The following is a 24,430-nucleotide window of genomic DNA, read 5'->3' on the forward strand; positions in this document are numbered from 1 at the left end:
CCACTTTCATTTCTTTTACTGCTTAGTAAAAATCATGCCATAACATTGAAGCTTATATAGTTTGCTGCTGCCTCCTCAACCTTTAGACTAGAATAACTATCCCCTTGTGATTTAATTTTTTTAAAAAGCATATCGGCATTTTGCTTGCATGTGTCTTTGTGTGGCAAGTGAGTGTCTGGTGCCTGTGGAGGCCAGAAGAAGGCATTGGATCCTCTCTTCATTAGGGTTTACATTATGACCAAGGCAACTCATAAACAACATTTAACTGGGGCTGGCTAACAGATTCAGAGGTCCAGTCCATTATCATCAAAGTGGGAGCATGGCAGTGCCCAGGCAGACATGGGACTGGTGGAGCTGAGAGTTCTATATCTTCATCAAAAGATAGACAGAAGACTAGCTTCCAGGCAGCTAGGAGGAGTGTCTCCAAGCCCACCCATACAATGACACACTTCTTCGAACAAGGTCACACCTCTTAATACTCTCTGAGCCAAGCATATTTCAACTACCACATTTCCTCTGGAACTGGATTTAAAGAAGTTTGTGAGCCACCGTGTAGGTACTGGAAGCTGAACCTGGGTCCTCTGGATGAGAAGCGAGTGCTCTTAACTGATAATGAGTTGTCTCTCCAGCACTCCACTCACCTTTTGTCCTCCTGACCAATTTACTCATGATTTCAAGTGCAGTTAGCTACCAGCTCTTTCAGGCTACTTTCCTTTACTTGATTTTTAAATTTAATATATATAGTTGTTTTATCTGAATATACGTCTGAGCACCAACATGTGTTTCTGGTGCCCTCAAATGGCATTGGATCCCCTGGAAATGGAGTTACAGATGGAGTTAAAAGCCATATGTACAGAAAGATATTGGTAACTGAATCTGGGTCCTCTAGAAAAGCAGCCAGTGCTCTTAACTACTGAGCCATCTCTTCTGCCCCCATGTCTACCTTTCTTGAAGCCAACCTTCCTAACTCCAGACTAGGTAAATGCCACTTCTATGTGGTCTCATGATATTCTATACATATCTCCATTTACCTAGGAGGTCATTTTCTGTTGAATTCATATGCCCCTCTACCATAACACTAGGAGCTTCTTACAGGAGAAACTACTTTATTCATCTCTATATCTCTAGTACCTTAACCACCATCCCTGTAAACCTACAACTGTCAGGCCTGGATACTGCTGACTCAGACCTTCCTCCTCAGTTTACTCTCCTTCTTCCATTGTCTAGCTATAGGGCAACTCTGGTGTTTCAGATGTTCTATACTGCCCTCATACTCCTAGCACTGACATGAAATGTGCTTATATTGAAGAGCCTGGACAGTCAGCTTTCACCAGCATTATCAGAAAAAGACTCATGATTAAAATTTCCCATTTCAACATGGAATCTGATAAATACCCAAAGAGCCATCCAGTAGGCACATATAGATACCTAACCAAAAAGCTCAGTCTCATATTCTAATCATGTTTTTTCATTCCTAGTTATGTAATTTTTAAAATCTAGAATAATCCCCGATTCATTAGAATTCCTCAATAATACTCTCCTCTTTCCCTCTCCAAAGAAATTATGTACTTTAAAATATTTCTAGGGGTCTGGAGAGATGGTTCAGCAATTAAGAGCACTTGTTCTTGCAGAAGACTCAGGTTCACTTCTCAGAACCCACATAGTGGCTTATAACTGTATATAACTCCAATTGTAGGGGATCTGATGCACACTTCAGACCTCCATGGGCACCAGACGTTTATGTGGTCCATAGACATGCTTGTGATCAAAACACTCATACATATCAAATAAATAAATCTAAAAGATATTTTTAAAGTTTCTATTGGACTAAAAATCTTCTGTTGACCTCATCTTCTTTCTTTCCTATAGTCTCCATTCTGGCTGAAACAGAAGAAATCAAGGCCATTTTGAAGGACAAAGGAATTGATGTGGAGACCATTGCTGAAGTGTACCCCATAAGAGTACAGCCAGCTCGTATTCTCAGCCATATTTATTCCAGTCTAGGTAAGGAGATTGACCAGTGTTATGTGATGCTGGCTGATTTCTTCCCATTCCCCATCCTGACTCCCACTTCTTTAGCTTGTATTGCTTTATTACATTGGAATCCAAGTTTCTGAACTAATCTTTTATGAGCAGGCTTAATAATTTTAGGTGTGTTTTATACATACTTTGGTATGCAGGACAGGCTTGTTTCCAGATAATATTATATCCTTCTTCTAAATGCATACTCAACCAGCATGTTTTCCACTTTCTTGGAAACTATATTTCTGTTATGAATACATGCTAATTTTATATAGAGTAGTAATCAAGGAACTTTTTTATGCTTTGTTGTGTAATGAACTAATTATTAAAAATTAATACCTTTTTCTAAATAGTTATATTTATTCTTTTTATTAAATTTAATGATGGAATTTTACATTAAACAAATTACTGCACTGTTAACTAACAAAAAATATGGGTGCTGGTAGTCTGTAGCTCAGTGACAGAGCCCTTGCCTAGTGTATACTGACCCTGAGTTCCAATCTTATTACCAAAAAATAAAGGGATATGCAAATTTCTAAACTACCTTTGCAAGAGACTGAATAACCATCCTTCCCTCAAATATCCAGGTTCTGATCTTTAGTACCTATGAACATTACATTATATGGCAGAAATAACTTTGCAAATGTGGTTAAATTAAGGAACTTGAGATAAGAACGATTGAGGTGGACCTCAAATACAATCATAGGGACGGGACAGGCTACAGAAGTAGCTGTAATATATTTGGGGTTTATTAGAATGACTTACAGACTGTGGTCCAGTAACTCCAACAATGACTACCTATAAAAGTAAGGTCCATGCATCCAGTTAGTGTTTTAGTTCACAAGGCTGGATGTCTCAGCTGGTCTTCAGTGTACACTGAAATCCCAAAAAAGTAGGCTCTAATGACAGTGAAAAAAGAGAAAGCAGGCAAAGAGAGCAAGTTTCCTTCTTCCATGTGCTTTATGTAGGCTACTAGAAGAAGGTGTGACCCATATTAGAGATGGGTCTTCTTACCTCAAAATATCTGGATTAATGGTGTCTTTCCACCTTAAAGATCTGCATTAGAAGTGGATCTTCCTGCTTCAAATGATTAAGCAAACATCCCTCAGAGGTGTGCCCAGCCATGTGGGGGTTTTAGTTAATTCCAGATGTAGTCAAGTTGACAACTAAGAATAGCCATCCCAAGTCTACCTCTTGTCAGCTTAACACACAATCCTATCATCACCTTATGTCATGCTTAATTTTGAAATGAAACAATAACCAGGTCATAATTATAATATTATGTAACGATCCTATGAATAATAGCAAACTCTTTATGTATTTAACCAAGTTATTATAACTCCTAACATGAGATATCTATCCATTGTACAACTGCAAACACATCATAAATTTAGACTAAGTGGCAATGTCACTTGAGGGCAGTCCTCTTAGTATCTCAAACTTAAGTATGCTAACAATTGATATTCTCTTAATTGATGTTACATGGCCTGATAAATTGAGGAAAGACCTGGGTGGTGATGGTCCATGCCTTTAATTCCAGCACTTGGAAGACAAAGGCAGCCTGGACTACAGAGTGAGTTCCAGGATAGCCAGTGCTACACAGAAAAATACTGTCAAAAACAAACAATCAAAAACACAAAATAAAGAAGAAACTGAAGAAAAAACACAAATGCATTCTTAACAAAATATGACAGAAATACTCATGTCAATTATAATCCTGATTTTTGCAACTGGTCACATGGCCTTAGCTGGTATTTAAATTATCTTCTACTATGCATTCTGTACTCTCAGCAAGTCCCTGAGGTCTTGACTCTTTTCCTGGATGAGTGACCAATTCCCTCATTCTTGAAGGGTCTGTGTTCTTTGTCATCTTGCCAGAATTAGGTGGTTATGGCTTTCCATTGGCAACACAGATGATGGTAGGACCTAGAGACACCCTGAAGGATCTCCTACATTCCAGACATAATCTTTCTTAGCTCTATTTTGGAGAAGCAATCCAATTTCCCCCTGGTAATGTGGATCAATCACCCATCCTAAGACTGGCATTACTGTCTTGGCCTGTTGGCTTAAGGACACCAAAAACCCAAAGTTGCCAGTACAGGGTCTAAGTTTACAGTCCAGTTGAATATTTCTTATGGCTCCTGGCACGAATGCTCCCTCAGTCTGGAGCCAAAACTTCTAGGCCAGAAGAATTTGAGGTCACAGGAACAGGAAGCAAAAATTTTCCTACTGGGTCACTAGGGGGTTAAAGAAGTGGAACTAATCCCTCTCCTATCCCTTGATTCCTGGACCCATGGATCCTTGCTATGGTTATACCATATACTAGATGCTAATTCAAAGCATATACCACCTTTTGGAGAATCCTGTCCCAGCCCTTGAGGCTGCTGCCACTTCATTGGCACTGTAACTTTGTGTTCAAAAGACTGTTCCACCTTTCTTTCCTTTTTAAAATTTTTTATTAGATATTTTCTTTATTTACATTTCAAATGTTATCCTCTTTCCTAGTTTACTCTCTGAAAATCCCCTATCCCCTCCCCAATCCCCCTGCTTCCCAACCCACCCACTCCCATTCCTGGTCTTGGCATTCCCCTATACTGGGGCATAGAGCCTTCACAGGACCAAGGGTATCTCCTCCCATTGATGACTGACTAGGCCATCCTCTGCTACATATACAGCTAGAGCTACAAGTTCCATCATGCGTTTTCTTTGATAGGTGGTATACTTCCAAGGAGTTCTGGGGGTACTGGTTAGTTCCTCCTATGGGGCTTCAGACCCCTTCAGCTCCCTGGGTATTTCTCTAGCTCCTTCATTGGGGACCTTGTGCTCCATCTAATGGATAACTGTGAGCATCCACTTCTGTATTTGCCAGGCACTGGCAGAGCCTCATAGGAGACAGCTATATCAGGCTCCTGTCAGCGGGCTCTTGTTGGCATCTGCAATAGTGTCTGGGTTTGGTGGTTGTTTATGAGATGGATCCCCAAGTGGGGCAGTCTCTGGATGGTCGTTCATTCAGGCTCTGCTCCAAACTTTATCTCTGTAACTCCTTCCATGGGTATTTTGTTCCCCCTTCTAAAAAGGATTCTGAGCTTCTGGGCTATCAGTGAGTGCATGTTTTGTGTGTTCTTTTGTGATTGGGTTACCTCACTCAAGATGATATCCTCCAGATATCATGAATTTCATGAATTCATTGTTTTTAATAGCCAAGTAGTACTCCATTGTATAAATGTACCACATTTTCTGTATCCATTCCTCTGTAGAGGGACATCTGGGTTCTTTCCAGCTTCTGGCTATTATAAATAAGGCTGCTATGAACATAGTAGATCATGTGGCCTTATTACATGTTAGAGCATCTGCTGGGTATATGCCCAGGAGTGGTATTGCTGGATCTTCTAGTAGTACTATGTCCAATTTTCTGAGGAACCTCCAGACTGATTTCCAGAGTAGTTGTACCAGCTTGCAATCACACCAGCAATGGAGGAGTGTTCCTCTTTCTCCACATCCTTGCCAACATCTGCTGTCACCTGAGTTTTTTGATCTTAGCCATTCAGACTGGTGTGAGATGGAATCTCAGGGTTGTTTTGATTTGCATTTCCCTGATGATTAAGGATGTTGAACATTTTTAGGTGCTTCTCACACATTCAATATTCCTCAGTTGAAGATTCTTTGTTTAGCTCTGTACCCCATTTTTAATAGGGTTGTTTAGTTATCTAGAGTCCAACTTCTTGAGTTCTTTACATATATTGGATATTAGCCCCTTATTGGATTTAGAATTGGTAAAGATCCTTTCCCAATCTGTTGGTTGCCTTTTGGTCTTATTGACAGTATCCTTTGCCTTACAGAAGCTTTGCAATTTTATGAGATCCCATTTGTTGATTCTTGATCTTACAGCACAAGCCATTGGTGTTCTGTTCAGGAATCTTTCCCCTGTGCCCATATCTTTGAGGCTCTTCCCCACTTTCTCCTCTATAAGTTTCAGTGTCTCTGGTTTTATGTGGAGTTCTTTTATCCACTTAGACTTGAGCTTTGTACAAGGAGATAGGAATGGATCAATTCTCATTCTTCTACATGATAACCACCAGTTTAGCCAGCACCATTTGTTGAAGATGCTGTCTTTTTTCCACTCGATGGTTTTAGCTCCTTTGTCAAAGATCAACTGACCATAGGTGTGTGGGTTCATTTCTGGGTCTTCAATTCTGTTCCATTGATCTACCTGTCTGTCACTGTACCAGTATCATGCAGTTTTTATCACAATTGCTCTGTAGTACAGCTTGAGGTCAGGGATTGTGATTCTACCAGAGGTTCTTTTATTGTTGAGAAGAGTTTTTGCTATCCTAGAAGTTTTGTTATTCCAGATGCATTTGCAAATTGTCCTTTCTAACTCGGTGAAGAATTGAGTTGGAATTTTGATGGAGATTGCATTGAATCTGTAGATTGCTTTCGGCAAGATAGACATTTTTTACTAGATTAATCCTGCCAATCTATGAGCATGGGAGATCTTTCCATCTTCTGAGATCTTCTTTAATTTCTTTCTTCATAGACTTGAAGTTCTTATCATACAGATCTTTCACTTCCTTAGTTAGAGTCACACTAAGGTATTTTAAATTATTTGTGACTATTTTGAATGGTGTTATTTTTCTAATTTTTTTCTCAGCCTGTTTATCCTTTGTGTAGAGAAAGGCCACTGATTTGTTTGAGTTAATTTTATATCCAGCTACTGCAGTGAAGTTGTTTATCAGGTATAGGAGTTCTCTGGTGAAATTTTTGGGGTCACTAATATATTCTATCATATCATCTGCAAATAGTGATATTTTGACTTCTTCCTTTCCAATTTGTATTCCTTTGATCTCCTTTTGTTGTCTAATTGCTCTGGCTAGGACTTCAAGTACTATATTGAATAGGTAGGGAAAGAGTGGGCAGCCTTGTCTAGTCCCTGATTTTATAGTGGAATTGCTTCAAGTTTCTCTCCATTTAGTTTGATGTTGGCTACTGGTTTGCTGTATCTTGCTTTTATTATGTTTAGGTATAAGCCTTGAATTCCTGATCTTTCCAAGACTTTTATCATGAATGGGTGTTGGACTTTGTCGAATGCTTTCTCAGCATCTAATGAGATGATTATGTGATTTTTGTCTTTGAGTTTGTTTTAATAGTGGATTACCTTGATGGATTTCAGTATATTGAACCATCCCTGAATCCTTGGGATGAAGCCTACTTGATCATGATGGATGATCGTTTTGATGTGTTCTTGGATTCCGTTTGCAAGAATTTTATTGAGTATTTTTGCATCAATATTCATAAGGGAAATTGACCTGAAGTTCTCTTTCTTTGTTGGATCTTTGTGTGGTTTAGGTATCAGAGTAATTGTGGCATCATAGAACGAATTGAGTAGAGTACCTTCTCTTTCTATTTTGTGGAATAGTTTGAGGAGAGTTGGAATTAGGTCTTCTTTGAAGGTCTGATAGAACTTGGCACTAAACCTATCTGGTCCTGGGCTTTTTTTGGTTGAGAGACTCTTAATGACTGCTTCTATTTCTTTAGGGAATATGGGGCTTTTTAAATCATTAATATGATCCTGATTTAACTTTGGTACCTAGTATCTGTCTAGAAAAGTGTCCATTTCATCCAGGTTTGTTTGTTTGTTTGTTTGTTTGTTTGTTTGTTTGTTTTTGAGTATAGCCTTTTGTAGCAGGATCTGATGACCCTTTGGATTTCCTCAGGTTCTGTTGTTATGTCTCCCTTTTCATTTCTGATTTTGTTAATTAGGATACTGTCCCTGTGCTCTCTAGTGAATCTGACTAAGGGTTTATCTATCTTATTGATTTTCTCAAAAAAAAAACAAAAAAAACAAAAAAAACAAAAAAAACAGCTCCTGGTTTGGTTGATTCTTTTTTCCTTTTTCTTTTGGTTTTTCGAGACAGGGTTTCTCTGTGTAGCCCTGGCTGTCCTGGAACTCACTTAGTAGACCAGCCTGGCCTCCACCTCAGAAATCCACCTGCCTCTGCCTCCCAAGGGCTGGGATCAAGAGCTACAGGCAACTAATGGCTGGTAAATGAGTGAGAACCAGGCTTCTCTGGGGACAACCCCTTGATAGGTTTTCTGATCCCATATTGTCAGCCTTGAACACATACATATAGACAACATTAAATGGACTCAATAAGATGTGCTTTTATGGGCCGGTGAGATGGCTCAGCCGTTAAGAGAATTGACTGCTTTTCCGATGTTCCTGAGTTCAAATCCCAGCAACCACATGGTGTCTCACAACCACCTGTAATGAGATCTGACACCCTCTTCTGGTGTGTCTGAAGACAGAGATAGTGTACATATGAATAATAATAAATAAATCTTTTTAAAAGATTGCTTTATATATGCATATGATTGTATATACACATATGTGTGCATGTATAAAAATAATAGTAAAGAGGCTATGAGTTTGAATGTGAGGGACATAGGAGTTCAAGGGAGTGAAAAATATGCAAATACAGTATTTGTGTGAAATTCTAAAAAAAAAAAATCTCTGTAACTCCTTCCAGGGGTGTTTTGTTCCCAATTCTAAGAAGGGTCCCCACAGTGTCCCCACTCTAGAGACTGCCATATCCAGGGATCCACCCCATAATCAGCTTCCAAACGCTGACACCATTGCATACACTAGCAAGATTTCCTGAAAGGACCCAGATATAGCTGTCTCTTGTGAGACTAGGCCGGGGCCTAGCAAACACAGAAGTGGATGCTCACAGTCAGCTAGTGGATGGATCACAGTGCCCCCAATGGAGGAGCTAGAGAAAGTACCCAAGGAGCTAAAGGGATCTGCAACCCTATAGGTGGAACAACAATATGAACTAACCAGAACCCCGGAGCTCGTGTCTCTAGCTGCATATGTATCAGAAGATGGCCTAGTTGGCCATCACTGGAAAGAGAGGCCCATTGGTCGTGCAGACCTTATATGCCCCAGTACAGGGGAACGCCAGGGCCAAAAAATGGGAATGGGTGGGTAGGGAAGTGGGGGGGGGAGGGTATGGGGGACTTTTGGGAGAGCATTGGAAATGTAATTGAGGAAAATACATAATAAAAAATATTTTTTAAAAAAAGATGTTCTTGCAACAGTAATGAGAGGTTTGAACACAAAACCAAGGGAAGCATGCAGTACCTCATTATCGCACATAAACGGTCTCTTGATTATTAAAAAAAAAAATCAGTAGGGATACTGGACTCACAATACATGCGTATACATAGAACAAAAAGAAGTCTTTTTTCAAGTTAAACATAGAACTGGTATATATTTCAGGAATTCTAAGTATATGCACAAAAGGGAATGGAATGAGAAAGATGAATAGATATTTTCTACATTATTCTCCAATATTGTTTATAATAGCCAAAAAATGTGAACATCTGCAATGTTCATCAACAATTGAATAGAAAAGCAAAGGTTGCTGGCAAGATGGCTCAGTGGTTAAGAGCACTGACTGCTCTTCCAAAGGTCCTGAGTTCAGAAATCCCAGCAACCACATGGTGGCTCACAACTACCCATAATGAGATCTGACACTCTCTTCTGGCGTGTCTGAAGACAGTGTACTTATGTGTAATAATAAATAAATCTTAAAAAAAAAGAAAGAAAAGAAAAGGTGGCATATACAGGGGGTGGAATATGTGACCTGGGAGGGAAACTTTAATATGTGCTATTATATGTATGAACTTTGAAGATACTGTGCTGAATGAAATAAACCAATTAGTTATAAAAGAAAAGGATTCTAGTCAATATGAGATATTTTGAGTAGTCAATTTCATAGATGCAAAGTAGAAATTTGTTGTCAGAGAGTGGGCAGAGAAGGAACCTTAGTGTTTAATGGGTGTGGAGTTTCAGTTTGGAGAGATGAAGTAGTTCTGGAGAGGTGAATAGCGGTGGCATTTACACAGTGATGGATTTAAAGGAAGTTACTAAACTGTACACTTCAAATGGTAAAATGATAAAATAACACTATCAAAGGCCCTCATGATGTAAAAGCACTTGCCACGTAAGCCTGATAACTTGAGTTTGATCCTACAAACTCTAAGAGAGTTCAGTCTCAGACCCAAAGGATTGAGCACCAGCTGGCAAAGGTTGCCCTGTGGTTTCCATGTGGGTCGTGTCATGAGTGTGCATGCACACATACACAGCATATACAAGAATCCTTAAGATCTTACTAACAAGAATTCGTGAATAAAACTGCTTTTGCTATTAATCCTAGAGCAAATATAAGAGTTATTCAGTGGAACTTGGAATATGGCCAAGGCATTGAGCATTCTCTGGTCTGTTCCTTTACAAGTTGAAGCAACTCTGAAAATGTAATGTTTGTGTGTGTGGGGGGGTGTGGCTTAATAGGTAAAACACTTGCCTTGTAATCATGAGGACTTGGCTTCTTTGATTCCCTGAATATATATGAAATTGTCAGGGATGGTATGCGTGCTTATGATCCCAACAGTGAGGTGCAGCTCACTGTTAAGCAAGTCTAGCCTAATTGGTGGATTCTTGGTCAGTGAGAGACCCATGCTGGAAAGGAGATGAGTTACATTGCTGAGGATGACACCTGAAGGGTTCCACTTGCCTGCATATACACTTACACATGTTCGTGAGAAGGTTCATGTCCATGCACTTAACAAGTCAAGTACTTATAAAAATATATTGTAGCCAAAATCATGTAGTAGGGGTTCTCTCAGTAGTGACAAGAAAGAATAGTCAACATATCTTGGAGGTAAACATTTTTAGAACAATATGTGAAGTACTTTTCCCCTCTGATGAAGGAAAAATTTATGTCACTGAATGAACAATTCCGTTATTGTACCTTAAACAATATTTAATGTAGTTTTCTATTTATATATAATATATAGTTATATATGTATACAATGTATTTAACAGAGATATGGATTGCGAGGTAGATTCTGATTTTAGAAAGCTAAACTGTAAAAGGAAGACATCTCAAACTGAAGGAAATGAGGTGGTTGTGCATCTCTATGCATATATGTACATTGTATCATCTGTATTAACAAATACTGCTTTAATTTGTACACTCAGAATTCCCTGATCGTTTCTCAATTCTGTGTCAGGATGCAACAGTAGAATGAAACTCAGTGGACGACCCTACAGGCTCATGGGTGTGCTCGGAACATCAAAACTTTATGACATTCGCAAAACTATCTTTACTTTCACTCCACAGGTGAGTGGGATAAGCTGTAAAATTCATAGAGATGAATGGAAATGAGAGAGAGAGGGAGGGGGAGGGGAGAGAGAGGGAGGGGGAGGGGAAGAGGGAGAGGGGGAGAGAGAGAGAGAGAGAGAGAGAGAGAGAGAGAGAGAGAGAGAGAGAGAACACAGACCACAGAAGCAAAACATTTGCTAGAATTGGATTAGTCACAGTCCCACAGGGCCTTCCATATCTTAAATGGCTCAATAAGTGTTTGCTGAATTGAACCAAATTGAACTTGCAGCATAGAAAATTGCCAAGTGACTGTTATTACCAACAGTAGTCCCGGGTGGTAAATTGTGGTTGGGATTTTCTAAATGTTCAGGTCCTTACACAGTTTTTCTTATTTTTGGAAGTTAAATGAAGACTGTATTTATCCTTTATGAGTGAAACACAGTCATTTTATTTAAGTGCTAAATTAAGTTTTTCCTGTGGGGAAGGAGCCCTTTCATTTGCATAGAAAACTTCAGTGCCCTTTAAAGAAAACGATCAGGACTGTTAAGCTGTAATTATACATATTGGCGGCCTGACATTTGTTAGCTACATAACAATAGATCTAAGTTCAGTTGCCACGTGCTTGTAATCCCAGCACTTAGGAGGGTGAGGCAAGAGACTTGTGTTCAGAGCCGCCAACCTGAGCAACATGGTTAGCAAGGTCATTATGAACTCCACAGGACTATTCTGTGTCACCCAAGAGCTGAAGCTCGAGCTCAGGGCCGAGTATTCGCTAAGCATGCACTAGGACCAGGGTTTAGCTCTAGCACCACAGTGAATATTTTCTGAAAGGAAAATTTAAGTACCTTATTTGTCATATCTAAAACAGTGCAGCTGAGACAAACCTAAAAAATGATGAAGTGACTCTAGACTCATATTTCTGATTTTTCCAATTTGCTAATGAGATGTGTGTGCTAGTTCATATACTGTCTCTGAGTCTTATTCTTCATATTAAAAGAAAAACGGCAAGTTGGGAATAGTGGTGAATGCCTGTAACCCAGGACTCAGGAATTCTCAAGCAGGGGGGTTATGAGTTCAAACCAGCTTAGGCTGCAAAATGAGAAACTAGGGAGAAAAGGAAGAGGGAAGGAGGAGCTGCCTACACTAGGTGGTTATAGGATTAAATGAAATTATATATTTGAAAAGATTTCTAGGCACTCACACACTTCAAAATTATCAGAAACTATTGTGCCTACTTTTGGCCAACATGTACTTTAGAAATTATTAGCCACTAAATTTGAGAGTACTGGGTTTTTTTTTTCTGTGATATGTATGCCTCATAAATAAATGAACTTTGAAAAATATTATTTGATATTTGTGAGAGCAAAACTTCCTGAATGATGTTTTTTTTTCCTTTCTCAGTTTATAGACCAGCAACAGTTCTACCTGGCTCTGGACAACCAGATGATAGTAGAAATGCTCAGAACAGACCTCTCCTACCTCTGTAGCCGCTGGAGGATGACAGGCCAGCCCACTATCACTTTCCCTATCTCGCACACCATGCTTGGTAAGGGCTGAATGAAGCAGGAAAGTAAGTCACACGTGTAGTTCTTCAGTATCCCCCTGTAGAGCTACTTCTTACAGCAGTACTCACCAGCTTATCTTCTGTGCCAGACAGTTTTCTAAACTCTGGACAGAGTGGGTGATAGGCAGGTGTGGTTTCTGCTCTATTTAAGCTTATGTTTCAGGAAGTGAAGACAGTAAGTATGAAACAAATGGATACCTAAGAATATTTAGCTTTGAGAGAATAAATAGCTTTCGAGAATGATTTTTGAGGCACTTGTCCAAAAAACTGTATTCTACAATTCTTTTTAAAGACTGTACTAGTACACCTACATCTATTTTATCCCAGTGGATCATCAAGATTTCTAGGGAAGTTCCCAAGTTCTCCTCGGGAAGCTTGTCTTGGGGAAACAGGAAGGTCTAGCATGGGGAAAGTGCAAAGGCTTTCGGTTTGTACTGGGGTCAGGGAGAGGTGCTTCCTCACAAGGAAAGACTCTAGTGTTCTGAGCTCCTGCAGGATTAAAAGACAGAGGCTGTTTCTTTCTTTCTGTGTCTCTGCTGTTGCTTCCAAAGGACTGCGTGTACTGCCAAAGTGCATAAAATTCCGTTTCATTAAAAAGAACCATTTATCATGAATCATTTAAAATCCAGACAGACTGGGAAGAATTTTGGTCGCATCTGAAAAGGGCTTCAAAAATAGAAGAGAAAAGAGCTGAGAAAGTAGGGTAGTCTTTGTTCTTTTTGTCTTTTTCCCTTACTTGAGATGATTAACAAGTGTCTGTTTAATAACGAATATATTCTCACAATTGTCTTCAAATAGTACACAGTCTAATTTAGAAGGCAAAGTTAATGGATAATAATAATAGAAGACAAATTCAAGACAGTAGATTAGGAAGTACTGAAGCACTGAAGGTTACCACTGTGCCAAAGAAAAATTTCAGCTGATGTGAGACTTAGGTTTTGGGAATTGCTTTTGTTTTTTCTTTTTTACACAAGATTTTATTTTAATGTACGTGAGGGTACATATAGGAGCATGTGTCCACAGAGATCAAAAGAGGGCATTGATAATAAGCCGACTGAAGCCAAATTAAAGTATAAAGGCAGGTTTATTGGGGGCAGCTGATCTCACAGGGGGAGGGCAGGGAGGTTGCCCCACAGACAGGAAAACAGAAAGGGGATGGGGTGCAGAGAGAGAAAGTGCACTAGCACTAGAAAGGAAAAATGCAGCTAGAGGCCAAAAGGTCTGAAGTATATAGTGAAGACCTGAGCCCCTGGGTTGGAAACTTCAGGGGAGAGGACAGGCCTTGAACAGGGATTCTGGGAGAACATGAAGGCCAGGTCTGCTTTAGTATGTTAAATATGCACCCCAGCCCCTTCTCCTGAGTCTGAAACCCAACAGGTATCAGATCCCCTGATTTTGTTAAGCACCTGATGTGGTGGTGGTGGTGGTGGTGGTTTGGAGACAGGGTTTCTCTGTGTAACCCTGGCTGTCCTGGAACTCACTCTGTAGACCAGGCTGGCCTCGAACTCGGAAATCTGCCTGCCTCTGCCTCCCAAGTGCTGGGATCAAAGGCGTGCGGCACCACCATCATGAAATTGTTAATCTTCACATAGGAGGAGGAATGAAGAATGAGATCTTAACTGGGTTTGGGGCTGCCTTGAGTGAGGCCTGGAGAGAGGAATGAGCCTGTGTGTGAGGCTGGTGACAAGGCCAACTTGAACACATTAGAGTACTATGATGAACAAAACTGGCAAAGTAAGGTAGGCTCAGGTTATGAAGACATACTTTGAAAATCAGCAGAGAGATTTAAAACAAGTTATATTAGAAGTTACATAAGAGGTTGAAGCTTTCAAAGTTTTTGAGTAAGGAGTGATGTGGGGAGACCCTGCCAATTTGTTCAGATGCTCCTCTGAGCTCTGCGAAAAAGTGGAGGATTTCCTTTACCAGCTGGGCTTGCCCTTCTCTGACCTTGTCTGGGAACCTGAAACCCCCCACACTGTCTCCCTGCAGAACATTGGTGTAGTCTTGGTGAGATTACATGTTTAAGCTTCCTTTCTCCCAATAAGAACCTGTCCAACAACTACCTGAAATTCTTGGAATGCCTCTCCAGGCAAACAAGGCATTCTTCAGTACCCAAACTCTAGCTAATGAAACTTACTCACCCTGAAAACCCTGCCCCCTTCCAAAAAAACCTGATATACCCCTTGATTTAGTCCAAATAAAGTTGAGCTTTCTCTTTGAAGATGATTGTCCTCATGGCTGGTGGCCAACAACCTCTGGGGAGAAGGGAGGACCACAGAATGACATGAAACAAGTTGTATTTACTAGATTTTATTTGTTGACAATAGTTCTGTTGTCACAGTACACTAAATTCAAGAAAACTAGTGACCATGTGAAGTGAGGAGATAATATTCTGCATTGGTAGTATTGAAAATTGAAGAAAGATGATACAAAGCCATTTTGTTTTGTTCTGTTTGATGTTTCCTTTCTTTTCTTTTGCTCTTTAATTCTTTTGATGCAGAATTCTACTCTATGGCCCAGGCTGGCTACAATCTCACTAAGATGATTTGAACTCATAGCAGTCTTCCTGCTATAGCCTCCCAAATGCTGAGATCACAGGCATTTGCCACTATATCAAGCTATTTTATTCCATGTGTTTATTCTTGTTTTGCTTGATTTACATATGGATGTTTGTAAATATTTATATATTTATTTATTTGTTGTATGTGCACATACACAGGCATGTAGTAGCTCTTGTGTGGAAGTCAGAGAACAGTTTGCAGAAATTGGGCCTCTCCCTCTATCATGTGGGTTCCTGGATCAAACTCAGGTTATCAGTGTTGGCAGCAAGTGCTTTTACCCATTATGCCATCTCACTGACCCAGTTTGATTTCTGAGACTGGGTCTTATATAGTATAAGACCCTGTCATCAAACGTGATATATAGCAAAGGTTGGCTTTGAACTCCTGATCTTCCTATATCCACCTCTCAAGTACTGAAATTACAGATGTGCACCACTATGCCTGGCTTTTATTGGTTTTTGTTATTTTGTTTTGTGTTTTGAAGCAAAGTCTCACAATATACTCAGGCTATTGTGGAACTCATTATATATAAATGGTCTTGAACTCATGGTCCTCCTGCCTCTGCATCCTGATTGCTGTCAGAAAGAACAAATTGGAAAAGGCAAATCACAAGATTATCATCAGTTTCATAAAAAGGAGGTAATTAGTGCCCTTCTAAAGGATTTTAAGTGTATATATACACAGTCACATATACATTTGCACACACCAAGGCTCATTGTGAGTGATACCGTCTATGAGATACTTATCATAATGATAATCCTAATGATGCAAGGTGAACAAACGCTGACCCATATCATCATGGTCAGATTAATGAAAGCAAGCAATTAATTAAAGCAAGCTCTTTGTATTCATGTGAATAGGCTGCCTCCCCCTAAAGTGTGGTTTAAGAGGTCAGCCTTGGACATGGGCAAGGTATGGCTTTTATCAGGGATAGGAGGTTTCCAAATGGGGATTTTGACAGGCTAATAGGCGGGGTTACAGGAAGAGCATAACAAAGTAGTCATAACAGCCTTTTGAAACAAAGGTAAGGTTGCACGATGGTCATAACAACTTTTTGAAACAAAGACATGATTGCAATGTCCTGGAACAGGCAATACAAAACCATTTGTAGTTAAGGTTATAGGTGGGTGGGCATAGTCCAATCCTTGAGAAACAAAGATTTGATTATAAACAGGAAGTAACCTAGTTTACCTTTAATATAAGATAACTTTCAAGCCTAAGATGGAGGTGGGCTGGTTCATCAATAGTATGTGTCATAAACATTTGGTAAATAATGCTGGGTACTTGTGATAAACAAGATAATTCCTTTGAAGAACTTAATCTTTACCATTTGTCCATTCTACAGTGATGTTGATTCTCACATCAATAATTGAAGCACAGAGTACCTGTACGATGCTAGTTTGAAATAATTGAAATATTTCCCCTTAGTTCTAAGATAAAATGACAAATAATTGTTTTTTAAAAAATCTTTCCTTTTAAAGATGAAGATGGAACCAGCTTGAATTCAAGTATCTTGGCAGCACTCCGAAAAATGCAGGATGGCTATTTTGGTGGGGCCAGGTAAATGACATATATATATATATACTCTGAACCAGGGGAGATGGAGCACAAGAAACTGTCAGTAATGCTTGAGCCCTACTTATAATATGAGAAAGTTACATTTAAATCCAAATAGATGCTGAAACAACACATACAATTATAAGAATTCACTGCAATCTTTCCCAAGACATCATTTCTGAAAGCACTTGAGATGGGTTAATCATTATGAACGATATGATCTCAGTTTTAGTGCTGTTCACCAAGTGTCTTCATATCCTTTTTGTGGGTCAAAAATGGGGTCTTACATCTGGCCCAGGGCTTGGGCTGCTGGACGAGGTGGATTCAGGGAGTTTGACTGTGGCACCCCCACAAAACTGCAGGGCAGGTGTCGGGCTATGTGAAGCCACAGGACCCCTTTCCAGGTGTGGGGAAGGCACAATCTGAGGTCCCCGTGGACCTGCCGGAGTGGAGTAGGGAGTTGGGCTCAGACTCTCAGGTACCACAGATGCTGCTGGTACCTCAAAAGAGCCGGTTCTGGGGTCCCTGGGCTGCAAGAAGGCCAGGGACTTCAGGTTCTCAGTCTTTGACACCACAGACACTGCTGGATGTCTCAGAAGAGCTGAGAACAGAGCAGGGGAGGGGGCACAGGCAGACCAGGGCCTGAAGGGAAAAGGGGCAGGGAGGAGAGCTTTGGCTGGGTTCCTCAGGGAGGAAAGTCCTTGGCTTGCTCATTGGTGGCTTGGGTTGTGACTGGAGTGCAGGGAGGCCTCCCAGTGGGAGGTTAGATACATGGCTTGTTAGGGGAAGACCTGCTCCATTGCTCCAGCATGGTGGATCCCAATGAAAAGAGGCAGTCCATAGTTTTAAGGCATTTATTGTAGAAAATCAGAGAGGGGTAGAGAGTAGAGAAGCAGGGGTGAGCCATGTCCACATGGAGAGAAGGGCAAAGGGAAGGCAGAGAGAGGGAGAGCAAGGGAGCAAGAGTAAGAGCAAGAGAATAAGAGGGTAAGAGAGGGAGGAGGGGACAAACAGCTCCTTTTATAGTGGGCCTGGCCTACCTGGCTGTTGCCAGGTAACTGTGGGGGTGGAGTCCAGACAGAATACCAAGAGCTTGGGGCATTGCCTACATGACTGATGGCCACAAATGCTTCTCTGCCTGGTGGGGGCGGGGGTCTTTGGGAGGCTGTAGCCGGAACAGGAGCCAGGTCCCAGGAGGTGTGGCTGAACACCTGCAGTCCCTTAGCATCACCAGGGTTCAAGGCCTGTGTTTGACCAGGACCAGGCTGTCTGTGCACAGCTCGCTGCCCTATACCTTTTCTTTTCTTTTTTTTTTTTTTCTGTTTTGCTTTTTTGAGACAGGGTTTCTCTGTATAGTCCTGGCTGTCCTGGAACTCACTTTGTAGACCAGGCTGGCCTTGAACTCAGAAATCCACCTGCCTCTACCTCCAAAGTGCTGGGATTAAAGGCGTGCGCCACCACGCCCGGCTCCTATACCTTTTCTTAAAAGTCTTTGAGCAAATGGTGCTGGCTTCCATTGATTCTTGCATGCAAGACTTATTACTAAGTTATAAAATAGTCTTCTAGAAATTTGTCTGCATGCATACATATATATAAACCAAGGTTCATTTGACAGTGTTTCTATCACTTTGTGTACATCTAGAATTAGAATTCTTATATAGAAAAATTATCTTATTTTGTGGCTTATGATTAATATATTCTTTGGATTCTTATTTTATTCAACATGTCTTGGCCCATTCTTGTCATTATTTCTTTTATTTTTCAAATTATCCAAGGTCTGGCCATTGGTAGCCCCTTTAAGCTGGCTTCCTTAGAAAATTAATACCACTAGGCAGATCTCTGAGTTCAAAGCCAGCCTGGTCTAGCAAGTAAGTTCCAGGAGAGCCCGGGCTACACAGAGAAACCCTGTCTCAAAAACAGACAAAAAAGAAAATTAGTAGTACTAACTTCATTTGGAGTTTTGGAATTGGCTTATTAAGTAGAAACTGATATGGCTCAACTTAATTTATTACAATGTATACAATTTTCAGAAACTGTCTCTTATGTCCAAAATGGTCCTTTGATAGTATTTTTAAAACTTTTTGAAATTTCTTGTTATTTTTCTTCTATGTGTATGGGAGTTTTGCCTGCAAGTATGTCTGTGCATTGTGTGTGTGCCTGGTACCTACAGAGGCCAGCATACGGTATCAGATCCCTTCACATTGGAGTTAGAGACAGTTCTAAGCTATTATATGGTTACTGGGAATGAAACCCAGGGCCTTTGGAAGAGCAGTGCTCTTAACCACTTAGCAGTCTCTCCAGCCCGATAGTATTTTTAAAATGATGTTATAGATTTGTGTGATTTATCCTCATTCCCCATCTATGTCTCTAATAGCTAATACAGGTTTTTAGCAGACATTCAACATAGTGTACAGCAATGGAAGAACATAGAAATAATCTGTTGGAGGATTGTAAACTTTAATTTCTGGCCTTCCTTTTAAAATCTCCCCAACATGCTTAAAATATGCTTAGCATTCCTTTATTTACAAGTGTGGCTTATTTGTTCATCTGTTTAATTTTTTGGAGTTGAGCAAAGGGTTTTGTTCATGCTAGGCATGTACTTTACTAATTGAGCTATACTGCTAAAATTGTGTTACTTTAAAAAAGATATTCTCTAAATTTCTTTCTTCTGTGTACCCTGTAATTGTAAGGATCCAAACAGGTAAATTGTCAGAGTTTTTGACAACATCTTGCTGCACACACTTAAGCTTCATGGACCCTGGACCTGAGGGTAAGCTGTACAGTGAAGATTATGATGAAGACTATGATGATGATCTGGACTCTGGCAACTGGATGGATAGCTATGATTCAACAAGTAATGGTAAGGAGGCTTTAAACAGTGCTGGATGGCCAGACAGTAATACAGATGACTGTTTAGCTTCATTGTTAAAATTCAGGCTTGCAGCCATCTCATGTGGATCATCCTCACTCCTCTTTCATACATCGAGATTTCTACTGTTGTTTGGCTTCACTTTTCATTTTTCTTCCCTCTACTTCTCTTTGGTTTCTGGTCTAATAACTCTGTGGTGACTGTGATTATGGCGTGTGGGGTTAGAATATGCCTTACTAAGATTAGGGAGGGCTTCTTTCTTTGTAGTAGCTGATGATTTGATATGAAAGAAACAATGGTGAGTAAAATTTATTAAATCAGTTGTGCAGTTGAAAATATCATACATATATGCATACAAACATACATGCATTTGTATATATTACTTTTGGTATTAAGAATAAGTAAATATGGCTGGGCATGGTGGCGCACGCCTTTAATCCTAGCACTCAGGAGGCAGAGGCAGGAGGATTTCTGAGTTTGAGGCCAGCCTGGTCTACAGAGTGAGTTCCAGGACAGCCAGGGCTACACAGAGAAACCCCGTCTTGAAAAAACAAAAAATAAAAAATAAATAAAAAAGAATAAGTAAATATGAAATTTGATTAGAGTTATTTTAAAGTTTCTCATAATTAAGGATTTATATTTTATGTATCATTAGAGGCATATATTGGTAGTTGTGAGGTCTGTATAGTTTGAAAAAGTCTAGTCAGAATGCCTGTTGCTTTATGTGACACACTAGACAAATAATGTGTATTTAATAAGTGCTAAGGATATGAACATAATGCCATGAGAAAGCACTCTGATAGCATGTATTTAAAATGACTGAGAAACACTGACTGTGGTGTCAAAGTACTGACCTATGCAAGACAAGAATTACATTGTTTGAATCCCCATAAGAGGATGGTCAATAAGAGAATGATTCTTCTAACTATCTAAATTTTGGTGGACCTGTTTTTGTTGTCTGGGTATTTGAATGTTAGCATCTATCTTAAGATACTAACAACATAATCTCATATATAATAAAAGCCAACACATTAGAAGTACTAAGTACTACGTTTTTTTATTTGCACTCAACATTTACTATATATCCCTCTTTGTTTGCTTAGTGTTTCTTTTTTTTTTAATAAACCATTTTTAAAATTAAATGGAACTGATATCTCTTTACTCAAGTATTTGGATTATATTCAAGATTAAGATACCTGTCACTGGGATGCCATTGAATATGAGTTCCAGTTATGCAGCTCTGCTAGTTTCCATTAGTCACATCAGATCACTGAGGGACTTCTGCAGAGGTCACTGGAGATTGCCCAGAACCTGATGATGCGTGACTTTGGTACTGATCCCAGCACTATGTTTCTCTAACTATAACATTACGGATGCTCATAAACTATGACATTTCCATTATCTGAATTCAGAGATGATTCTATGTGGGTCCAGCCTTTGGACAGGGTGACATGATGTCATTATCTACGAAGTTCATGCTCAAGAATTATACAATAGAGTTACAGAAAAAAACCTCATATTTTGAGTAAGTTCAGAATTTTATATCAGGCCTTATTCATAGCTTTCCTTGGCTTCATGAAGCCATGGGGCTGGAGATCCTTGTAAGATATATACCTGTAAGAGTATACAAGATGTATACCTGTAAGAGAGTGAGTCCAAGAGAATACAGAAGATATATACTTTCTATAACAATTCTCAGTGCCTTGGACACTGCCTGTTCCATAGTAACAACACATATTTGGTGAATAAATAAGCAAATAAATATTGACTAAAAGGCAGTTTGTGGTCGATAGTCCTATTTCACCAATAGCATATAAAGATGCTTTTTGGCTAGTGATTAGAACTATTGTTTGTACATTCTGTTTACAACTAACTCAGTATTTGGTGGAAGATTTTTGCCCTTTCCTGGCCTTCACCAAAATTTCTTCTACTTGTGGGACTTGAGGGGGCCTGTCCTGCTCCTTCACCACTGTTGTCCCCCTTCTGCCACCACTGTTGTCACACAGAAATAATGAAATACTTGCTCTGCTTGTTCTGGAACAAACTCATACTGCTTTTAGCTTTCAGTAACTTTTCCTGCCGAGAACAATTGAAGAGCAGGTGGTTCCCAGTAAATGGCCATAACCTCTAAATCTCAACCTGTGAGGTTGTATAATGATCGCAAGCTCTTTTTCCTCCATGAGCTAAGAACAGAGTACTTCTGACAGTGTTTTAGGTACAAGAGCCAGTCGTTCTGACTGCTGGGCTAGATTTTGAAATAACTAAAATGTTCCTTTTTTTGTCTCTTCCCCTTTCCCGACTAACCTTGCAGCTCGCTGTGGTGATGAAGTTGCCCGTTATTTAGACCGCCTTTTGGCACACACTTTTCCCCATCCTAAACTAGCTCCTACCTCACGGAAGGGAGGGCTAGATCGGTTCCGAGCTGCTGTGCAAACAACTTGCGACTTAATGTCCTTGGTGGCCAAGGCCAAGGAGCTGCATATACAGAGTGAGTAATGAATGCCATTAGTCCCTAGTGTCAGACACAAGGTGGCATGAAGCCCAAGATGGGGGCAGAATGTTGATTACATCATAAGCAGGAAGTTGAGATTATTCACTGCTTTGTTCCTGGCCTCTTGGGCAGCACCTAGAATTTTGTAGGCACTCAAATGCTTATGAAGTCAAGGAATTAGATAGAGTCTTGATATGGATATTGTCACATAATCTGGTGTAACCAGGAAAACAGCACGACACAGAACAGCAGAGTATATTCAATTTTCATATAGAAGTAAGATGTGGAAGAATCTGGAATAATTACTTCTTTGTTTCAAGAGAAAGCATCATTAGACTACTACAAAACAGGAGAGACCGACACAGAGACTTTCTTTAAGCTATAACTAGTTCTCCCTTTATGCCCACTATAATTGTGCACCCAGCTGTTCTAGGCATGCTGTCTCAGATAGAAAACTCATTCTTCTCAGTATTGCCACAGTCCTCTCCATGACCAGTACCTTCCTTTAGTAGTGTTTTCAGAGGAGGACACCTTCTGTATATTTGAATAGTAGCCATGGTTCCTAAACTTGTTCAGTATTTCTATGGTTGCTACATGTGGAGGGAGAGAAGGGCTCCTTGGCCACACCTACATGACTTTAATGTTACATTATATAAGGATGAGAATGATTGAGATGCATGTTCTTGCTACCTAAATCTTCATTGACCGTTACTAACCAGATACTAAAAGTGAGCACAAGGGTACTGTTTAACATTGAGAATAGGGAAGAGCTTAGTGTACCCATTGGTTATGTTCCGTATAGAAAGGGTTTATGCAAGGACATGAACTTTAAGTTCATTAAGTTGCATTTATCACTTGTGAATTAGAAAACCAGAATTTAATTTCCAGACGTGTTATTTACTTGTTTGGCTAGTCATTTGAGCTCTGAGTAGTCTCTGTATAAAATGGTGAAAATGACATGCAGCTCTCTCCTTGGAGGTCATGGTAAGTATTGTAACTATGTAAGTAAAACATCTTTGGAACATCTCAAAGTTCACCAGCCACTACTTGTTTTGCATTCCCTAGATAGATTCATCCAGTTCCAACCTCTACAAATCAAATATTCGCCTAGGAAAGCCCAGAAAAAGTAAAATGTAACAGAGTTCTTTGTCTATGTGTTTTATTATATGAAAATATCAGTGATAGCATCTTTTTGATAGTGATCATATTAGTAAACATAACATCTCATGTCTAGTTGATGCTACAATTAAGATTCTTTCAAAATTATAGAAATATTCACTGATTATTTTAAAATTATTTAATATCTTACATTTTTTTGAAGTCGGTGAAGGAAGTTCTCATCATTTTTCTTCTGTAAAGAAGTGACCCATGTGTTACCTTCTTGCTGCTGTCAACGATGGATGGGTTTTATTACTTTCCTACATATCTCAACTTTTCCTATAAATGTCAACTTCTTGCAGATGTTCACATGTATCTTCCTACAAAGTTATTTCAGCCTTCTCGCCCTTCACTCAACTTACTTGACTCCCCTGAGTCTCCACAAGATAGCCAGGTAACTGTGCACATATTTCTGTAAGCTTTTTGTAAAACTCTGTCATTTTTATTGGACATAATAAAACTAGCCAGTATGATTTCTGGTGTTAAACAAAACAGTATCAAATGAAATGCATGTCTTTTAAAGGTTACTCTTTAAGTAGGCAAGGTTTTCTTGTTGGGCTTTGAGAAAACTACTTAGCTCTATCATAGGGCTTGTTGGTTTTGTTGTTTTGGCCTTGCTTTTCATCAACAGTTTTGGGGAGAAAAATTGAAGCAGAGTCATAGGTAACCCAGACTGGCCTTAAAGTTACTATGTAGATGAGGATGTCCTGGAAATCCTGATCCTATTGCCGTGGCCTCCCAAATGCTAGGGTTACAGTTGTGCACTAGCATATCTGGGGAGCATTTAGAAAATTCTTATAGAAAAGGTTTCCAGGTGGAAAGATAACTCATTTTAGGGCGTCATCTACTTAAGCACTGTTAACCTAGTTTCTTTTCATCATTGCTTATTCCAAAGGTTCCTTCTGTTCATGTAGAAGTGCATCTTCCTAGGGACCAGTCTGGGGAAGTGGACTTCCAGTCATTAGTTTCACAGTTGAAGGAGACCTCAAGCTTACAGGAGCAAGCTGATATACTCTACATGCTGTATACAATGAAGTAAGT

General features: G+C 39.7%; 1 protein-coding gene across 2 annotated transcripts in view; it reads left to right on the forward strand.

Moving 5' to 3' along the window:
- Positions 1-24,430, forward strand: part of Phka1 (phosphorylase kinase regulatory subunit alpha 1) — a 113,343-nt gene that overhangs the window by 52,589 nt on the left and 36,324 nt on the right. The window contains exons 14-21 of one of the 2 annotated variants that reach the window (XM_021152821.3): positions 1,870-2,004; positions 11,098-11,207; positions 12,591-12,735; positions 16,796-16,874; positions 19,562-19,731; positions 22,052-22,228; positions 23,692-23,783; positions 24,285-24,424. In XM_021152821.3, the coding sequence (XP_021008480.1) occupies positions 1,870-2,004; positions 11,098-11,207; positions 12,591-12,735; positions 16,796-16,874; positions 19,562-19,731; positions 22,052-22,228; positions 23,692-23,783; positions 24,285-24,424 (1,048 nt within the window). The remainder of the gene's footprint in view (positions 1-1,869; positions 2,005-11,097; positions 11,208-12,590; positions 12,736-16,795; positions 16,875-19,561; positions 19,732-22,051; positions 22,229-23,691; positions 23,784-24,284; positions 24,425-24,430) is intronic. The other variant, XM_021152825.3, reaches the window with a different exon arrangement.

The sequence above is a fragment of the Mus caroli genome, unplaced genomic scaffold, assembly GCF_978045245.1.
Source record: "Mus caroli unplaced genomic scaffold, Mus_caroli_1 scaffold_5, whole genome shotgun sequence".
Taxonomy (NCBI): domain Eukaryota; kingdom Metazoa; phylum Chordata; class Mammalia; order Rodentia; family Muridae; genus Mus; species Mus caroli.